The 16,026-nt window shown below is 37.7% G+C and overlaps 1 protein-coding gene across 1 annotated transcript; it reads right to left on the reverse strand.

Moving 5' to 3' along the window:
• Nucleotides 1-3: 3 nt before the first annotated feature.
• On the reverse strand, nucleotides 4-15,702 carry lamp1a (lysosomal associated membrane protein 1a). Its single transcript, XM_066660142.1, has 9 exons — nucleotides 15,403-15,702; nucleotides 11,942-12,057; nucleotides 9,420-9,636; nucleotides 7,959-8,132; nucleotides 6,622-6,818; nucleotides 4,847-4,969; nucleotides 4,691-4,757; nucleotides 3,854-4,021; nucleotides 4-3,536 (listed from the first exon to the last, which is right to left on the reverse strand). Exons 1-9 carry the CDS (start codon nucleotides 15,452-15,454, stop codon nucleotides 3,397-3,399), a joined length of 1,254 nt encoding a protein of 417 aa, XP_066516239.1. The 5' UTR covers nucleotides 15,455-15,702; the 3' UTR covers nucleotides 4-3,396.
• Nucleotides 15,703-16,026: the final 324 nt, after the last annotated feature.

The raw sequence follows: 16,026 nt of genomic DNA on the forward strand, positions 1-16,026 counted from the left end.
CAGTGGGCGATGTGCAGAAGTGTGTTCACCTCATTTATTGAACTCACCAAGATGCATTAAAAACTGCAAAAATAAAAGCTCAAACCACTGCAATTTTATGATAAATCCACAGCAGAAAAAAATGGCATGTTTTCAAAAAAATCTTAACTTTCAAACCTTCCTGTCATCTGCTATTCACTAATCAGAAGGAAAATGGATCTGCAATGCAATGAAAGCACATGATCCAGTTGCACAGAGAATGTATTCAGAACTTAACCACAACTTTCATTATACAGTGAGCTCCAAAAATCTAAGACCACAGTGAAAATAAGAATTACTTTCATTTAAACCAAGAAATACAGGTGTTTGATAGAGATGTAGATAGAGACTCTCACGTGGATTTGAGTAAGTATTTTACACCCACAATGAAATTCATATAAATATTTCAAATTTCCACAGTGAAAATGTTTTAAATATATTCCCCTTTCAGTGGTCTGTAAATTTTGGACCTCTCTGCTTGTGTTAACCATCAACCAAACCCCTGAATTAAATGCAGTCTTAATACAGATAACCAAAGGCCACAAGTCTAGGCTCAAAGATCCATGAGCTCCTTTCCTACAGAACACATTTGTCTTGAAGCTATCTGGCTGAACTGAGAAATCCTGTAACTTAGAATATTCTTAAACTGCAGCTCAAACCTTGAACTGAATCCCTGTCTTCTCAAACTTCAAAAAACATGCATCCATGTAGCATTTACATACTAGAGAAATATACATGAAGTTATGACAAGTATCCCCTCAGTGAGCAGGTGATACCATTGCTGTCCAAGTCATAAGCATGTGCAGTCACTTGTAAGTTTCCCTTTTTCTCCAGAAGAGCCATGGCGGCCATTGTTAAACAGTAAAAGGCAAAGAGGGAAAACAAAGCAGAAGCAATATCTGGATAGATATTGTGCCCCACAAACCCGCGAGTATCTCTCTCTCTCTCTCCCTCCTGATTTGTTTAAAGCCTGGATACACTGACCCGAAATGGGAGGTTAAGACCCATCCACACAGATCTGGATATTTTTAAAACTATCCCCATCCAGATAAAAACAGAAACAGTGGCATTATCACACCAGCCCAATAGGGGGCCATCGTACCTCTTAAAGAGAGACATAGACAACACCAATTACATTTAATCCCCATACTCACTCCATACTCCCCATTTAGTGCACTAGACAAGTCATACATTTACTGAATCTAGAGCTCAATAGTGCATTATATAATTTCTAATACACCATTTTTATTTATTCATACGTAGGAATCTGAAATCTAGTGCTGTATGCATGAGTACATTGTAGTTTCATGACTTATGTCGTTCAAAATATAAGGAATGAGCAATTTGCAGGACAGGTACGCTGTGTGACATCAACATTACAGGGCCTAAGAATAATTAAATGGCCCATTTCAAATGGGGAAATCTAATTCACTCCCGGTGTAATAACTGAGCTGCAAAAACAGCCTGTTTTACGTATGTTGTTATAGGTGTTCCACAAATACCAGCTCATTTACATGTACCCTCTTATTCAGTCTAAACTTTGAAGTTTAACTCCACTCAGAAGTTATAAAGAGAGATTCAGTCCAGACTGTTGATGAACTATCAACTAAAGAGCAAAACACGGCAGCCATCTCAGAGCTTATTTACATATCGGTTGTCAAGGCAATGTAATCAAAACAGTCTGTTCTAACTGGCAGCCATTTCTGTTAAATAAAGAGGGGTTGGAAAATGGACATTAAACAATGATTACGAATGTCACACCATAGGAAAACAAACATTTTAACTACAAGCAAGTCCTATGGTGTTGTGTAAAATAGAACTAACTGCTCTAGCGTATAGTGCCCATTAGAAATGAATGGGCTGTTGAAAAGATACGTTTCCTGGAGTTTCGCCATGTCCTCGGTATACCAGGCTTTAAATCAACCTGAGAAAATCTATTTCTAAAAGTATCAACAAGACAGAGACAGAGAGATACTATGATGCAAGTTCTAATTTCTAATTCAGCCGGGTTCCCTGATGAGAGATAATACGAGAAAAGCTAATCAATTATTTATTAAAACCTGGGCTTATACACCCTCGTCATTTAATGCTTCTTTCTCCTTCTGGCCTGGTTTTCTCTTTCAAATACACACCCACCTGCAGAATGTGTCTCAAAAGCCTGGATTTCCACAGGTCACTTGTAGCTGCTGAATCAGAATTAAGAAAATGTGTGTAGATCTGGCTTTAATGTCAATCTCTCAAGACTGGTGTCTGAACTTTGCTTCATCATTGCCTGAAATAATGTGTCCTCCTATTTTTGACAGCCAAACTTTCTCACTTTAAGCCAAGTGATATTTCCCTAGCATTTGACATCTTTCTTAAAAATAATGATCAATTGGGGGGGGGGGGGGGTTCCTACCCACCCACAAAAAATACATAGTGCAGTCTTTGGAGTGCTGAGCCCAGAGTAGTGTAAACAGAGGCTCTATTCTTCCTATTACATGTCAGTGAAACATCACAGTAATTTTTAACCTATAATTTTAAAAGGTAAAATGTTATATAGTGTTCCCATAACTTTATTTTCGAGACACGCACAGACACATATATATATACTGCCTTATTATTTGTTTGCAATGTAGCCCATTCTGGACACCAGACTTGAGTGACTACATTTGTAATGCAAGTCAGAAAAACCCTATTAATGACAGGCCATTACACCAGGTCTTCCAGCCCCATCCTCTGAACAGTATGACTCTGTCCCACCTCATGTGCTGTTTTTGACTCTCCGAGCCTGGTAATGCAAGGCTGTATAATGCCAGGTAAGTGGAAGTTAACAGCAGGAATAAGCTGACAAGCCACAAAGCCACACCTTCCCTATCTGGTTAAAAACAAAAACAAAGAAAAGTCATTCATAACTTATAAGGTAGAACACTTATTTACACAAATGTCAGTCCCATTAAAATTAACCTCTCTGAAATCAACAGATAATTGGTACAGTGACCAATAAACAAGGTGAAACGTGAAGAGGGATCCAGCGAGAGGAAATGCAGGGTTTCACTCCTGGTAGCTGGTCTGAGTTTGTGTTGACAGGACTAGAAAAAACTGTTAGTAATAATTAGGTGACTTGTTTTTGTTTTTCTTCACAAGTAGTCCAAGAGCATTTGGGAGGAACCAACAGAAAAGGGGGGGGGGGTAAATAAAATAATAATAATAAAATAAAAAAGGAACAACACAATTACACATACATTCATGCCTCTACTTCCACACATTCCACACACAGACACTCAGACAGAAGCCAGTTTTCTTCCCCCACTCTGTCAGAAGTAGCCAAGGATAAATCTCCAGTGGGAAAACCATAGGGATTCCAGAGATTCTGATTGGTGGTGGCATTGATGAAGTTTAAATGGTCTGGTATCCTGCGTGACTCCTCTTTCTGCCAATCAGGTAAGCTATAAGAACAATTAGAACCAGGCCAGCCAGGGCAGCGCCCACGATGATGGGGATCAGCATGCTGTCCTTGTCCTGCTGACACTCCTCAGCTACAGAGAGACAGAGACACTATGAGAACTACACAAAACCACCCAAGCAGTCACATGTTACAGAGATGAGACAATAGTTTAGGGATATTTCCTTACAGTGACTGTGTCCTGTGTTTTTCTTCTGACTCTAGATCAGACACGTTGCCGGTTTATTCTGTGTCTATATTCACTTACCATTTTAAAAGGCTTACAGTTTCTTAAAGGGACAAGAAAGGGACTACCATCCCTCTCTATCCAAACATATCAAAATGTTCGTTTTTTTGTTTGTCATAGGATAAAGATTCCTGCTATATGAGTGTTAAAGGGTCCATCATTACCTTTTCCAAATTTGTTGCCGTTGACCCCGAAGGGCTGCACCTGCAGTCCAAAAGTTTTGAGGGAAAAGCTGTTTGTCACATAGAGAATCTGTTCAGATTTGCACATGTAGGAGCTTCCATTCGTGGCTTGTAGGTAGTTCAGAGTGCTATTGCTCACAGCAACTGGAACTGGAGATAACACACAAAATATTGCTTACTTATTTGGATTCACATGGGTATTTTACAGATTTATATACTCGGTTTACTAAAGAGTATTGGAATATATATATATAATGAAATACACACATAATGATGGCAAGATAGAGTTGGCTCTCATTATTTGCCATTTTAATGTATTACTTTGATTTATCGTGCTTCAGTCGATCAAAGAATTCACTGTAAAAACAATCATAGAGGAGAGTTTGACTGTGTTTAGACTTCAGCTAATATTATCTGGATTTGTCTTTTCTTTTTTATAGCCCAATATCCCATCCGTTGGTAAGTAGCTGCCATTTTCTCCTGTTTTTTTTTTGTTTTTTTTTTAAATTAGAACATTGGTTTAAAAGAGCCTGTGTTTCTTGGCAAATATGGTGTAGAATCGAAAAGATATGTGTCGTCTAAAATGTAAACTAACCCAACGTCAAAATACTAAATAAGGAAAAGATTATAATAAAAGGTATATATGAATATTTAGATTATTACACAGTCAGCTTTAGTATCTGTCCTAGGTTTAAAAACTAATAACATTAATTTAAAAGCTGAGATTAAGTAAAAGCTTGGAAAGTTAAAACAACAAGATTTGGCTGCAATACTTAATGACTTTCTGTGGAGTGTAAATACTGAGGCTCTCTTCCTTACCAGTCATATCAAGCCAGGAGGCAGACAAATTCAGGACACTGAGGTGATATCTATGGGTGGTGGAATTCTGTGAAACGAGTCATACATAAAACAGTCAAGACAAAAGTGAATGGAAGAGAAAGCAAGTGTGTGTGTGTGTGGCTGTGTACCCCTCACCAGTTCGAATGTGAAACTGAGGTTAGTAAGGTCCTCTGTCAGCACCAGAGTGGCGGTTGTGGATTCACATGACCCAGAGAAAGATGTCCTGTTGGGCTGCAGGTTCATTATCCCCTGAAGAGTCTGATGGAAAATTTATAACAAGACATTAATCAAAGGAGCATATATTCAAAGGTTAAACCAGGGTATGTACAGTACCTATATAATATTGAATTATGGAAATAAATTAGGGGCATCACAGTGGTGCAGTAGGAAGTGTCGCAGTCACACAGATTGTGGGTTCAAGTCCTGTTCCAGGTGACTGTCTGTGAGTAGTTTGGTGTGTTCTCCCGGTGTCCGCGTGGAAATTTGTATTTGGTAGATTACTTCTTTGTTGTAACAATGCTTCTTGGCAATAAATCTTATACCATGTGAAAGTCTGTTAACTTCCCTTTTAAATGGTGCCACATTTGTAAGGAACATGCATTTGTGGGTGAGCAATAGAGTTGAGTATGTGGGTTGCGCCCATGAAAAATTTGCCGAATCCTCTCTGCTAATGCCACACAGCTTATATTGTGTGATGGTGTGGGGCAGTATCTCTCTCACTGGAAAAATGAGGCTTGTCATCATTGGAGGCAACCTCAATGCAAAGAGATAGAGAAGAAATTCTGCAACCAGTAGCAATCCCATATCTCCTTAATCTAGGACTAAACACTGTCCTCCAAGATGACAACGCTTGCCCACACAGAGCGTTATCAGAGACTACCTCCAGAATTTGGGAGTGGAGAGGATGGAATGCCTCAATGGCCTTCACCCCACTGAACACTTGTGGGATCAGCTTGGGCGTGCTATTCGTGCCAGAGTGACTAACACAACCGCGTTGGCTGACTTGCGACAAATGCTGGTTGAAGAATGGGGTGCCATCCCACAGCAGTGTGTGACCAGGCATGAGGACTAGAGTGTTCATAATGCAATAAGATGACAAATTGGAAAATAAAATCCTGTATATCCAACAAATAACACTCTTTAGAAAAAAATACCAGTACAATTCACAGTAAAGTGGCTATATTTTAAAATGTTTCATAATACAAAAATATTTAAATAAAAATTGGGATATTTTACAAAACACAAGAAAAAAAACATGTGCTCTGATAATTCTCCCAAATTTATTAAACTTATATTTCATTAATATATACAAATTTATAATTTGATGCCTGTCTTCAATCACATTTTACAAAACGTTCCACCTTCTCTGGAAACAGGGTATAATGCAGTTATTCCATTTTCTTTCTTTCGTTATTTCCGTTTTTTAAGTTTACATATTTCTGAATGCTGTTTTTCCCCAGCAACCTTTTATTTTAAAAATACGTTTGTCAGAATGAGTAGTCTCAATGTGGTTGCTGGTTTTTGTTCCAGTCAACCAACAGGTTACATTATCTATTGTTTTACTAAGACCAACTAATTAAAGGAGTGAATTCAGTTGTGCTCTGGCATGAATGGACTAAAATCCAGCAGCCACACAGGCCCTTTGTGGATAAGATTGCCCACCCATGTATAAATGCACATTAATCCATTATTTATCTACATTTTAATTGTATAGCTAAAGATTGCTTTAGCAATTGGACTTTCATTAATCAGACATTAGTTTTTTGCATGTCACTTCCACCTTTTTATTTCTACACATTTCTGACTATGGAGGGTAGAGTCATTTAAGATCACATTAAGGACTTAAGCTGCTTAGCCATTTCTCAGAGTTTAAACACGCTTTATAATTCAGTGAGCATCTGAGTGTTTACCTTATTCTGACTCTTTGAGAAGTACGTCACACTGAGCTGCAGGCCCATGCTGGCCATGAGACACACAGTGCCATTCAAGTTGGTGACATTGTAGTAGCCTTGATCAGGTATTTGAGATGGAGAGGGGGCTGGTGTGGTGGTGGGGGACTGGGTGGGGGCTATGGTGCTGACAGGAAGATCAGCTGGACACACACTCTCTGCAGAACACACACATAAAAAACATACTCTGTAATTACACTGGTTACATACAGGTGCATCTCAATAAATTAGAATATCATTAAAAAGTACATGTACTTCAGAAATTCAATTAAAAAAGTGAAACATATAGATTCATTACAAACAGAGTGATCTATTTCAAGCTTTTGTTTCTTTTAAATGTTGATGATTATGGTTTACAGCCAATGAAAACCCAGAAGAATTTCACTTTTTTGAATTACTGAAATAAATGAACTTTTTGATATTTTAATCTATTGAGATCCAACTGTAAATAATTAATCACAGACGAAGCATCAATTTATTGAATAATCATTTTTACACAGAACACAGCAACAACAAATACCAGGACATCAGTTTAATTGAGGTCAGTGTTGTCAATAATCATATATGTTCAAATTATGTATTTTGTTTTTGTCACAAAAAAGCACTCAAATGCTATGTAATTTAAATACAATGAACCCAGTTATTCTGATACTGTGTATACATTACAATGCACTGATGGAAAGTTAAATCACTGAATCAGAGATAAGGAGATTTATAATATTGTAGTTGATATGAAAGTAAAAACAACTTATTAAAAATAAATACATTTAATTTAAAAAGGCCAACTAAAGTAAATGCTACAATGAATAAATTAAAAGATTTCTTCCTTTGGTGGTGCGTGCTGTGGTGACTTATCTGTATTAATAGGCAGATGTTTACATAACATTAAAATTCATATTCCCAAGAACCCAACTCACCCAAGAAAAAGAAAAAATATATAAATAAAAAAATCTATTGGCCTTTCATATGAAAATGACTATATGTATTTCAGTACTTCAGTTCAATAGCACTCAAGTGCAAATCTAGAATAAATAATCATTCAGTCCAGCCCTATTGAGTAAAGAACAGGAACAGAACTAGAATATAGTCAGAAAGTGCTTCTCACACACCACAAAGAGAAAGCAACTAGAAAGTAACAATGTCTAAAAAATGCAAGGATTTGTTTTGTTAACATCCATTGCTTTGTTAGCTCTGTTGCATTTTAAGGAACAGGGGGGGAATCAGAAACATTGCATTAGTGCAGTGTGACTCTGTTGTTAATTATAACGGAGTGTAAAGGCGACTGCAGTTAGACTTACCGTTAGTGCTCAAGTTGGAGCTGGGCATGTAGGCCTCCAAACGGATGTTGAAGAAGGCGACAGAGGACTGCACCTTGGGCCCACCCAGATGGACTGAGGTGGAGCTCAGGCATCTGTAGGTGGTGTTAATCTGAGCTGAGATTCCTGAGGTGTTTGTAGCCAAGGTCAAAATGTCTGAATAGTTGAGAAAGAAACACACAGTACTTCAGTTCCAACCACTGGATGGATATTTTAAAACTAGTTGTGTCAATTGACAAAAAAATAATGTAACCACATTTATCACAAGGAAACTCTGTGATTAATCATGATTAAAATGCTAATATTTACTTGGTTTTTTTGGAAGGGATGAAATAAATATTTTAAAATTATATTTTAAAATTAAAATATAAAAGTGTAGACTGGTTTTCATGACAAAATGGCGAGAGGAATCCGTTAACATTCTTTTGATGACATTTGGATGAGAATCTCTTAATTCGCTGAGTGAACGTTTCAGGGAGAAGCTTAACATCAAACAACAAAACTCTGAGACAAGCTTTAATTGAGAAGATTGTAATAATGTATTCTACCACCATCTGACCTCAACAATAACGACACTTTACATCGCCTAATAAAACAACTAATACATCAATAGACTCAAATTATTGATTATGGGAGGAAGTTGAAACCAAATTAGGTCAAATTATTTATTTCGATTAAACAAAGATAACACATTAAAGTTTCCAGCTTAATCACAAGCATTAAGGCATTAACAGCACTAATTTACACTAAACACTGACGAGAACGTACACTCAAAAACACTTTTGATTGGTAATTTGTTAGATTAAGCTCTCCTTAATGTGTTATATTAAAGAGTATGACAAATTGCAAAAAGTTACAAAAATACTACTTCTTTTCCAGTTTTAATACCAACTACGTGACTGCAGGAATGTGTACTACCACGTACTACTGCACCCTGATTTTTGAATGTCACTTTATGATGTGATACTCTCAACAATTTGGTTTACATGATGGAGTCCTTTGTTCTTTTGTTCCCTCATTTAATCAAGCATTTCCTGATGATATTAAAAAGTACAGATACCAACACCTAGTACTGGATATTTGCCATAATTAAAAAAAAAAAGTATCTTTCAGTAATATACAAAATATTTACCAAATACCAGTAAAGTGTAAAATCACAATACTTACTTTAACCAGTTATAATCTTTATATATTTGCTTCCAGCAAAAATTAGCTTTATAAAAAATGACCACAGCTTATTTTTACACTTTTCTTATAAACCTCTTCTTACAAAATGAAGACTCAAACTGCTTTGTAGTGCTTAAAAAAACAAAACAACTTATGTTCCTCAGAGCAACTCACCTGCATGGGGGTTTAGTAGCAGTCATAGTGTGTGCACTTGTGCTTGTTGCCCACAACTTTCTTAACAGGATGCAGTAAAAGGCAGAATGTGTGGGTTCCTACCTTTGCTGGAGGACTGAGGGAAGGTTTGGTTGTCACTCAGGTTGTAGGTCACGCTGAGGTTAGCCACCTGATATATATGGCCATCAGAGGAAAAGACCAGGCCCAGAGAGTGACCCTCTCCAAAGGAGACCTGCAGCTGTGGAGAGAGCCCTGAATTCCCGCAGGAACTGCCATTGCCCACTGCTGCAGAGTCTGGGAGCGGCACGATGACAGTGTTCTACAGACAACAAACACAGTTACAACACAATAAAGAGCCTCAGCTTGTGAACTGTGTACATAGGCAGCAAAAACACGGATATGGATAAGGACATAGATAGACATTACCATTTAAGTCTGTAATGAGAGAAATACGATGATCAACAACTTCAGAGACATTGAATAATTTGCACATAGCAGTAAAAGATAGTGATAATTTTAGTTGTGTCCAGAATGTTGATTCCATCATTGAGAAATATAAAGAGCACCAGTAAAAGTAAATGAAGTTGTAAAAGAATTAATATCCTGTATTAGAACCATGGTGATCAAATTTTGTAGTATATTCAAATTTAACATATTACTGATTAGGGCTGGCCCCGAATATTCGGCTATTCGTTGGTTGGATAGGAAATCGTTTTATAGTTTTGAGATTTTGATATTCGTTTGATGGATAAATGTGACTATCAATATAGGTAACCCTCCACTCCACATATTCCACCCTGTCAACATAAAAGTCTTGAACGAAGCCTAGCAGCCTAACATGCTACAGCAACCTACTTACAACGAAGCTACAGTTAGAACGCCTCCATGAAGCTCTGGTTTATTCGTGTACACTCTGGCTCTTAGTGGCACAGTGTATGCACGAGTTAGCGAAGGACAACATTTTATGCACGACTTAAACGTCATTTTAAAGCAAGGTCTGAGACCGCAGTAAAGTTGGCTTGCAATTTAGCGATTCGTTTTTTTTTTAATCGGCTGTAAATGCCAACACTGGTGCGTTATGCTGTCCCTGATTTGTGAGTTCAGACACTGTCATCGTCCACGCCGTAAATCTGCCTATATTACACACCAGTGTTAAATATTCTAAAGCTTCTAACTTCAAAGGTAGAGCATTCACATGAATGAAACCAGGTTCAAACTAACCAGGCTGATTTGTGAACACTTTCACAGTTCTTATTTTCTGTCTGTGGCTGCTATACAGCGACCAGAGAAACCATTTAAAATATATATACTTTTAGTGCCACAATTAAAGGTCGGACAGACCTTTGTGACATATTTCACAAATCAGACAAATGTTTTTTTTTTGTGTGACAGCTTTAATCTAAATGCATGGCCAGTTATGAAAGTGATATGAATTATTGTATTTAATTATTGTAATTGCTGTATTTTGACACATGAAAACAAGTAAAAGTGTAAAACACATTGAAATACACCAAAGTGTGTTAGTGAAGGTTTTCACAAATCGAGCACTCCTTAATCAAACAAAGTTTCATAGATTTTGGATGTCGTTTGTATTGAAAAATCACATGCCAAAATAAAGAGGGGGGAGAGAGGAGGGAAGAAAATAAATACATAAATAAATAAAAATCACATTTATTTTAGTTTCAAATTCTCTGCTTGCCGTATACAAGCCACAGACAGAAAATAAGAACTGTGAAAGTGTCCACAAATCAGCCTGGTTAGTTTGAACCTGGTTTCATTCATGTGAATGCTTTACTTTTGAAGTTATAAGCTTTAGAAAATTAAATGCTGGTGTGTAAAATATGCGGATTACAGCATGGAAAATGACATCATGAGAATTCACAAATCAGGAATAACAAAATGCACCAGTGTTTGTGGATGTACATGACTGCATTAAGGAGTTACACCCGATAGAAAACTGACTCACTAACCGCTAGTCAGCTTTACTGTGGGGAGCGAAGCCACGCTGTGAGCCACAGCTGGAGAGAGGGATATTAAAGCAGGGGACGGAAGAGGATTTTGTTGATGACAACAATATACACCACCCCACTCCCCACATATTCACTGAATATCCAGGCCAAAGCTCCGAAGCCCTAAAAATTGTATTCGGGACAGCCCTATTAGTTATTAACTTGTTGATGTTGGTCTCAAAAACTGAAATGTGGATTCAGATATCAAAAATTCCTTTCTGATATCTTCTTTTTAATATTTTAGTATCTACTGTATATGAAGGGTAGTGCAGGTCACCAGAAAATCTAAAACAGTTCTGAATTCCATGTTTGATAATAACAGTGTATAATTTGGGGCTGAAAGAATAACCATACTTAACCATATTTAGTTTCTGTAATAAAATGGTAATCACAGTGTAAAAGACTTAAAAAATGTTTTAACAGGGACATTATAAACAAACAGGACTGGCCCTTAATTACTATAAATAATATATAATTATTATATTATATAATAATTTTTATCAAAATGCAATTGCAAATATACTCCAAATTGTTCAGCTCTAGTGCATCTGTACCTGAAATTAAAAATAACTAAATAAATAAACATTTAGTGCATATCATTGAAAAAGTTCATACCGTTCCATTGGCTGTGGGGTATGTGATTGAGAAGTTGACAGAGAGCTCTGCTTTAATACACGTTGAATTTTGGTCATTCACCTCAAATGATACAGCATGAGCCATGGCCAAAAAACCTGCAACACACAGCAGCACAACCTCCTTATTCACTGGAGTAAAACTCTCAAAATATACCCTTTCTTTAAAGCTGTTTTGTTAGAACAGCCACAGAAGGTCTGCCAATATCTTATTGTAAAAATGTGTTTTTTCTTCAGTGCAGTGGATAATTAAAATCAGATTATTTTGTATTTAATATATGTATATATACACATTTTAACAAAATAAAAACAATAACAATCATCCACTGCCTTTCAATGTTTAAATAAAATATTACAATAAAAAAGTAATTAATTTTAAAAAGTACTTACTGGTCTAAAAGGACCCCTATAAAAAGTTTCATTAAAGTCTAACAATTAGAGAACTGACCACCAGACGGCGCTATGAACATTGATAAATATATAAAGGGTGAGTCAAAAGTCGCAGAACACCCTTTTAACTGAACACCTCAGCAAGTAATGGGTGATGAGGCCTATCTTTCAGGCTTTGTCCCGAACATGTTAGATCAAGGGAAAGTGGTCATGTAACACTTCAAATAAATGAAATATGTGTGTGTGTTTGTGTACCTTATACATAAGGACTGTCTGTGAGTGAGTACAGCCAGGACAATCATCCACCTACTTTATATTATCATATAATAAACAACACATATAATTTCCATAGCCCAATAAAACAGCCAGAGGTAAACACTCAGTGAGTTGTTGACCTTATCAGCATTTAAATGGGTGTACAGAGCTTGTTTAATCTACGCAGAAAACAATGGATTAAACTGAGACACTGGAGCAGCGGAACTTAAAAATAAACTTTTTCATGCTCAATGCAAAGTGTGTGCTAGTGGGGTATAAAGCCTCCAATGCAGAGTACCATTAAATACCTTTGGAAAGAGCTGTGTCTGTGATCCAGAACTAATCATCTTAGAACCTGACCGACCACACACATGATTTTGCAAATGTACACAACCAAATCTGCAGATGTTCCAACATCGAACATATTCTGTTACAAACTACCTATTAACACCCTTCATCGGAGTAATGAAATGAGTGTGTGTCCACAGATTTTGGGCACATGGAGATAAAGTGACAATTTAACACCTATATGGTTATTTTTATGTATGCCAAATATCTTCATTAACCCAACAGTCAAATTAATCTGTCATACCATATCTACAGAGTCTGATTTTAGACCTAAGAGAAGATACAGAGACAGTGGAGTACACAAATGGACAGGACAAAGTCCAGGCCTCTGTTGTGAAACCATGGTGTGTTAATAAGCAAGGACTCAAATGTGGACACGACAGACAGTGACCGTACACTCTCAGACACACTGTAACAGCATTAAACAGCTATTTGAATAAAAAATATCAAACAACAAAAATAAACGTATTCACTCCTGCCAAAGCCTGACCACAGGCCTGTAGCTTTAATAAAAACCACAACCACAGTGAAAAACTGCATTACAAATATGGCGTGGGAAAGCAAGACACATTGACAGGCTTTTTTTTCTCCTCAACCCTCTAGGCCAGCACTCTGTTTTAAGAGAATTTATCATCAACATCTGTGCTGAGACAAAATGTTGCCTAAACCGGTTTATTGATATTAGAGCAACACAAGTGGCATTTCCGTGGTCATATTTTTGGTTAGTGGACAATTCTCAGTTTAAACATTTCAGCAACAATGCTGTGTCTGATCCACTCAGACCAGAAGAACACATGCTAACACCACCACAGCATTAAGGATGATCCACCTCCCAAACCTGCTCTGTGGTGGCCCTGTAGGAGTCCTAACAGTTGAAAGAACCAGATGAAAGGTAATCAGAGCAAAAGGGGAACCACAGCCTGTAATTTTAAAACAACAATATGTTCCTGTATGCTCAGTGGAGCTGAGAGAATGGACAGTGAATGTAAAAACAAGGAGGAAAATTACTGTTTTGGTGCATATCGTGTAAACCTATGTTGCCAAACAGACCTGATTGCTAGTCTAGCTACTGGCCTATAGGCTTTTAAACACAATCTATACTTAATGAAGAAAAAAGGTTTATTATTTCCTGTCAAATGAAAAAGTTACAATTTTAAATACGTTTAAATCCAGTCCAGAGCTTAACAATGCCCTTTATAGCACCCGTTGGACGTATAAAACACTGTTCATGCAGTCTGAAGAGAAAATGCAGACTTTAATTCACAAAGAGAGCGAGCTCTGTACAGAGTAGTGAGTGTCTCACACAGAGAGTCGTCTGTTAATACACACAAAGCGCCGCTGCAGTCACGTGACGCGCGCGAACGGCCTATGAGCACAATGCAGCGTGTGTGAGAGAGTTATAGTTTACATGAGACATTAAGGTTTATTTGACAGAAACAGAACAACAGGCCAGAATAAACGAACCGTGACTTAATGAATCGTTCTATTGATTCAATTCCTTAAAAAAAAAAAACTCGGACAAACCGATTCACGAGAGCCTGGAGTCTCGTCATGAACAGTCTAAACAATCATCATTCACACACAAAAAAATTACATTCACATACTGTGTGTGGTAACACAAAGTCTGAATATTTCATTTCAAAACTGCAGTGTTCCAAAGAGCGTCTCAAACAGGCGGACTCGGACTGACAGGGTTTCTTACATCTCAACCCTAAGGAACCAATCCTGGGCAACTTGTAGGGTGGGGCTTTTGAGCTGCAGGCTAATAGCAGAAGAGAAAGTTAAAGATAAAGGGAGGGGTTAATTGCATATTCACAAATCCCCACATACTGTATAAATCCAAAAGTGTAGCTTCTCCTAAATTCTTTGTGGTGGTTTCCGTCACAAACTTTTAAAATGCTGCTGTCTGAAACAGCAGTAAGAACTGTAGAGTGTTTCTACATGAGTCTGACCAGATTAATGAGCAAAAGACAAAAAAAATTATATTGGGATTCAGTGTAATCAGTTGAGAAACTTGTGTATGAATGACTGCTTGAATCAGAGATTCTGTTAAGAGTCGGTTTGCTCAATTGAATCGAGCCACTCGGTGAATGAGTCACTTGATGGCGTAGTTTGTTTGTTGACAGCTTCACTGAAACTCTCACCTGTTTTAACCGCTACAGCTCCGCAGTGAGCAGCGATCAAGGCGTGTTTACGCCGGGTGTGAATTAACACGTACCAATTTGCACTAACAGCGAGAAACGAACACAACTAGAAAACACATCAGCAGCGGAGTGAACCGGGGGAAACTAACGTTAAACGCAACCGTGCCGCACAAGAACGACAGATAAGAGGCCGTGGAGGGAACGTTTTTTGAAATACGAAATATCAATATTTGCATATATAATAAGCTTGGGTTATAAATTAGGCTACTAAAATATAAATGAACGTTTTTGAACCGCCTGCACTCACCCAGCAGCGCCGCAGCGGCGGAGAGAGCGTGTCCTCTCGGGTTTTGTCTCATGTTTCCAGAGTGAATAAAAGTCTCCAGAGCCGACGAAGAACAAACAGGACCGAGGTTCCTCTCCAAAGTCTCTGTCTCGGGTTCAAACCTGGGTAACTCCCGCCCTCTCAATCCTGGTTGATCAACGAGACAGTGCTCCGCTTAGTTCTCTCATACCTCACTGAGTTCTCAGCAGCAGGAATGTTCCAGTCATGTGAGAACCACCCAGAACAGTCACGTGACACAAGGCCCTCCTCACCCCCTGTACTCAGTGTGTCTGTATAAAACACCTTAGCAAAACAAGTTTGAATTTCATTAGGAGCTTGTATTGACTATACCGGAGTTTAACAGAGAGGGTGCTCCACATAGCCAAAAGCGAGATGTACAGCCATACACAATACATTAATGTATTACATTATTAATATGGAGCCAATACTGATGTGATATTTGGTTTTTCTTACCAATAACGTTAGCTATCTAGCAGCCTTCTATATTAGCCAAGTAATGCACTCAAAAGTGTACCCAGGCCCGGATGGTATGGCCAAAATTTATATCACAATATATTTCTTAATTTCAGTCAACATAATATCATT

Source organism: Hoplias malabaricus, chromosome 2 (genome assembly GCF_029633855.1).
Source record: "Hoplias malabaricus isolate fHopMal1 chromosome 2, fHopMal1.hap1, whole genome shotgun sequence".
NCBI classification, from domain to species: domain Eukaryota; kingdom Metazoa; phylum Chordata; class Actinopteri; order Characiformes; family Erythrinidae; genus Hoplias; species Hoplias malabaricus.